This window comes from Ictidomys tridecemlineatus, chromosome 4, assembly GCF_052094955.1.
Source record: "Ictidomys tridecemlineatus isolate mIctTri1 chromosome 4, mIctTri1.hap1, whole genome shotgun sequence".
Lineage (NCBI taxonomy): Eukaryota > Metazoa > Chordata > Mammalia > Rodentia > Sciuridae > Ictidomys > Ictidomys tridecemlineatus.
In genome coordinates this window covers 56224364-56230112 of record NC_135480.1, presented here as the reverse complement: position 1 = coordinate 56230112, position 5749 = coordinate 56224364, and the positions used below count along the sequence as shown (strand labels likewise).

The 5749-nt window shown below is 35.2% G+C and overlaps 1 protein-coding gene across 1 annotated transcript; it reads right to left on the bottom strand.

Moving 5' to 3' along the window:
* Positions 1 to 2988: 2988 nt before the first annotated feature.
* On the bottom strand, positions 2989 to 3912 carry LOC101961984 (olfactory receptor 2D3). Its single transcript, XM_005342465.2, has one exon. It carries the CDS (start codon positions 3910 to 3912, stop codon positions 2989 to 2991), a length of 924 nt encoding a protein of 307 aa, XP_005342522.2.
* Positions 3913 to 5749: the final 1837 nt, after the last annotated feature.

Genomic DNA, 5749 nt, shown 5'->3' with positions numbered 1-5749 from the left:
CCAAGAACACGTGTGGTACAATATCTACAATTGCAATATGAAAAATATGTGTATGTATGTACATATATATTCACTGAAATAATAGAGAAATATGCCAAGTTCCTAGTGGAAAAACAATTAACACCTCTTACTTAACAATGCTAATTATCTATTTTTTATTTTTTGATGTTGTTTTTGTTGTTAAAGAATCTATAAATTCAATGTAACAACCATCAATATTCACATGGCCCTTTCAAATGTGGATGAGGAATTCTGAAAAATAGAAAGAATAAAAATAATCAAAAAAAATAAGAAATAAAAATGTATCTAAAGAAACAAAATGTAATGAGATAAGTGAAATAATTGACATATACACCAGCATACATGAAAAATTAAGCATATATTATGGTAGAATTTGAAACTAATGATAAGGAATGACTAGCCATGGTAGGATGGTAGTAGATGAACCACCACAAAATAACTAGAGAAAAACTACCATACTAACTAACAAGTATAAATTCTCCTAAAATGAATTCCAGATACTTTAAAGACTAAATGATTATAATAAATGTTCTATGTCAGCCTGTCCACATCAGAGTCACACTCTTCATGTTTCCCAGAACCTGTCTGCATTTACTTGGGACCATATGATTGCTTTCCAATGAATACAATATGCCCATGTAGGATTTGTTCTCCTTGGAAGACACAAAATCTACCTGTGAACAACCATTTTAATTTCAGTTTCTGAATATTAACAAGCAGGAAACTCTTGAATCTTCTGAAAGGCTGATTTGTCACTTTGGGTCCACAAACCAGCTAATTGATCCCTCACCTAGCATTTATGTATGTGAAAATAACTTTTACCTGTTCAACCATTGAGATTAAGGGTTATTGGTCTGAGTGATGGTGACTGCTGGGTAGCCAACTATGGCACTGAGGCCAGATCCAACCTCCCTGCTTTTGCAAAGCAAGTTTTCTTGGAACACATTTGTGTTTGTTTTGTCCATGAATGCTATCCTTCTATCACAGTAGATTTGAGTATTTGGTATGGAGATGTGTGACCCACCAGATTAAAATATTCACTATCTGGCCCTTCATAGTAAAAGGTTACTGATCCTCTATTTCAGCAAGTACAACTAACTTAGTTTAAAAAAAAAGTTTAAACTAGAATTCAATGATGACATAGGAGAAAAATTTTAATACATTAGGGGTAAGGAGAGTGTCTTTTAAAAAATAAAATCTAGATGTTCCTTCATACTGTTATACCCTGTCTCTCACTTCCACTGCAACTTTTGCCTGATTAACTCTTTCATATTTCAATTCTCAAAGTACCTTTTCAGAAATTCTTTCTGTTCCTTTCCTCAAAATCTGTAATTATATGGTTCTATTGTTGCATTTGTCAAGATTAATAATGTTGTAACTGACAAATTTATATAACAAAACTCTGATATAGAAACTTTTCCTACACATCCAGATCCTGCTTCTAAGTCTGTGGATTCTTGTGTCAGACTTGACTGACTGCACTTGGTCCCTCTTGAATTGTTGATAACTCTGTGGTTCTGTGCTGAATTTTTATCCACTACTTTTGACAACCTCAAGTCTCATCCAAGATTGCATTAAAGAATTACTTTGGGTTTTTGACGCAATGTACAATATATACCTCTTCCATCTTCACCACTCACATGATCCATGTAGACCCTACTACCTGTATTTTAACAAAACCACCTTAACACTTGGTTTCCTGGTTAATACTTTAGGCATATATCCTTATTTATTTCAAACTCATGCATTTATTTATTTGAAGCTACCATCTAAATTTTTTATGGGTAATTACTGGGGATTGAACTCAGGGGCACTCGACCACTGAGCCACATCCCCAGCCTTATTTTGCATTTTATTTAAAGACAGAATCTCTCTGGGTTACTTAGTGCCTCATCTTTGCTAAGGCTGGCTTTGAACTGGAGATCCTCCTGCCTTACCCTCGGAGCTCCTGGAATTACATGTGTGCACCACCATGCCCAGCCCATTTAGATATTTTCCTAGGAAGTAACTCTTTCCTAAACTTCTTCTTTATTCAATATTGCAAGAGAGTATTCCTTGTACAACAGCAATAGCAGTGGTAATAGACAGTTTCCTAGACCTCCTTTTCTTACCTCATTCTCAGTTTCTACTACTATCACCATAATTCCTCCAATCTTCAGCAATTTTTTCCCCCAAAATACATGTTGGTCAGATTCTTTAGTATTGAATTCAAGGCACTTTTCAATATAGACTTTTTATCTTCTCAAACCTTCCATTTCACTATGTTCCCATATATGTAACTTTAGAAAATTTAAAATTTGTTATTGCTTAAACATTCTCTCTGTTCAGTATCAGAAACTGTTAAATTTAGAATTAAAGGCCATGTTAGAAATATAGCACCATAAAGACTTTACATTTTGTGTCTATATCCTTAACTCCTAGAATGGTCCCTGGGACATCTTGAACACATTCAAGAAATATTTAGTAATTACATGTAGGAATAAAGGAAATGAATCCATTTACCATCACATATTTTCATATTAGTGTAATTATTTTATATGGTTGTTTGTTTAACTTTTGATATATAGTTAAACATCTCCTTCTTTCAATGTCCTTTTTAGATTGTGTGGACTCAAAAGTAGTTAATCTGTTTGCTTCCATAGTTATCTTATGTCTCTCTATCTCTATCTTTCTCCCTCCCTATTTTCCTCTCTATTGTACTTTATTTTACTTTCCTTTTAAATTCGTTCCCATGGCTGTCAAGATTCCCTGCTTTGTTATATATTTTTTTTTAATTTTTAGTTAACAAATAATACTCATGTATTTTAAATAGACAATTTGATGAATTTATCTGAGAAGAGATATAGGAAAATAGAAGGGAAAAAAGTGAAAGAATGGGATGAAAGTTGGAAAACTTTTCAAGAAGATTCTTTCTCTCCGCATCCCTATATTGGTCATCATAATCCAAGATCTCCACCTCCAAAATGATTATTTTGCAGTTACTCTCCGGAGAGCCCCTTTGACATCCTTGTTTCTCAGGCTATAAATAATGGGGTTCAACATAGGTGTTACTGCTGAGTAGAACACAGAGATCATTTTATCTCTCTCATTCATTAGCTTGGAGTTTGGCCTCATGTAGGCAAATATTGCTGAACCATAGAAGAGAACAACAACCATGAGATGGGAGCCACAGGTAGAGAAGACCTTGAGCCTGCCCTCTCCAGAATGCATCTGGATCACAGTGCAGATAATGTTCCAGTAGGAGACCAGGATGAGGGAGACAGGAGCCAGGAGGATCACCACACCCATGGCAAAGATGGCCATTTCTGTGCTATAAGTGTCTGCTGTGGCCAGCTTCAGGAGGGCAGGAGGCTCACAGAAAAAGTGGTTAATGATATTGTTTCCTCGGTAGGGAAGACGCAAGGTGAATGTGGTGTCCACCAGAGACACAAATGCTCCACTGGCCCAGGACCCCACAGCCAGCCTGACACATGCCCAGTGGGTCATGATGGTGGAGTAGTGCAGAGGCTTGCACACAGCCACATACCGATCATAGGACATCACTGCCAGAAGAGCACACTCTGTACACCCAACCAGAAGCAGAATAATGATCTGCACTGAGCACCCAGCAAAGGAAATGGTTTTCCTTCTCACCAGGAAGTGGACGAGCACCTGGGGCACAGTGGTAGTAGAGAAACAGAGATCAGCAAAGGACAGGTTTCTAAGGAAGAAGTACATGGGAGTGTGGAGTCTGGAGTCCATGTGAATGAGCACCACCATCAGCAGGTTTCCCAGCAAGGTCAGCAGGTAGATGATGAGGAAAAGGAGGAAGAGCAGGACTTGGGTGTGTGGGTCCTGTGAGAGGCCCAGGAAGACAAACTCTGTCACAGAGGTTTGGTTTTCCTCTCCCATGAGTGTCTCTCCCTGTTTATAGAACAGCATCAAGAAGTGCATTAGTTATTTCAGAAAATCTGCATTACTTAGATATTTTTAAATCAACATCCAAAGGTAGGTTTTTGATTTCTATCATATACATAGTTCCCATATGCAAAAGACTAAGTATTCTTTTTTCATTCAACTTTAACAAATGAAAAGCCATTTCTATTTTTCTCAACCTGAATCTTTTATTTATATAATTTAAATTTTAAACTTATACATTTTTATGGTTGTATTATGGTAATGTTGTTCATATATATAAGGTGTATTACTGAATCAGGAAAATAAATATTTTGATCTCTTTAATCATTTAAAACTATGGTATACCATTAATCAAACAAATATTTACAGATGGGAACAATAGAGGAGAGAGAGGAGATGGAAAAGCCCTAGGAAGCATATTTAATGAGAAGACAGGTCAAAATTTCCCCAAGTCTTGGAGATGATATGAACATTTAAAGCCATAAAGCTCACAGAACCCCAGATGGACTCAACCTGAAGAGATCCTTCCAAAGTTCATTAGAAAGAAGTTGTCAAAAGCCAAACATAGAATCCTTAAAAACAGTGAGAAAACATCAAATCACACATATAATGGAAACTCCATTTGATCTAGAGCAGATTTCTCTGCAGACAGCTTGCATGCTGTGAGATAATAAGGTGATATACTAAGAATACTAAAGTAAAAAACAAAAACTAAGAAGACTATGCCTCCCATAATTATCCTTCAGAAATGAAGAAGAAATAATGTCATTTCCAGACAAGCAAAACAAGAGGGAATTCATTGCCACTAAACCAATCTTTTTTTCTCAAACACTCATTGTAGAGAAGGCCCAACTATCCTTCACATCTATTCCTTGAATTTAAGTCCCCAAGATTTTCCATTTTAAAGGTATTAGAACTAATTATGTAAAATTAATGGTATCAATATAAGTACCTTGAAAGTACAAACAGCATGCTTAAAAAATTATTTTCAAAATTTTGGGGTCTTGCTCAAAGGACAATTAACAGAATTCAAGGACTAATGAAAATTAATACTTTGAGATAATCTGATGGCATATATAAAGATAAATTTAAAGACCTGATTCAAGCCTTTAACAGCTAAAGAAGTGTGGCAGGACTTAGATGAATAACTGAACATTACAATGTTGTTATACACCAAAATAACCAAGTAAAATTGGGCTGGGGGGGAGATATCATTTGCAATAAGAACAATTTTGAACAAGGTGAACACTTCAGAAGCATTTAAAATGTACTTGAAGAAAATTGTGAATATATTATCTTCAGTTTTATGAACACGATAATTTCTCTGAATTACTCTATAAATTCATAGATTTTCTAACCAGGTTCACAGAAGACTGTGGTAAGGAAATTAACAATTTTATTCTAAATTTTATCTTGTAAAACAGATTTAAGATAGAAAATGCTGTATAGAAAGGGAAAATGACATGTTTGTTGCAGCACTATTCATAATAGCCAAGATATGGGAGATAAACAAGATATTATTCAGCTGATAAATGGTTAAAGAAAATGTGGCATATATACTCATTGTAATTTTTTTTAAAGGTAATGAAATATTTTCATTTGCAACAAGATGAATGTAACTGGACAACCTTATGTTAGGAGAAATAATCCAGGAGCAGAAAAACAATCAAGTTCACATTCAATTGTCAAAGCTACAGATTTGATCATATAGAAGTAGAGAGTAAAATAGTGGTCACCAGAGGTTGGGAAAGCCATAGAGAACAGTTGGCAAACAGGTATAAAAATACAGTTAGAAAAGAAGATAAAGTTCTAGGGGCTGGGATTGTGGCTC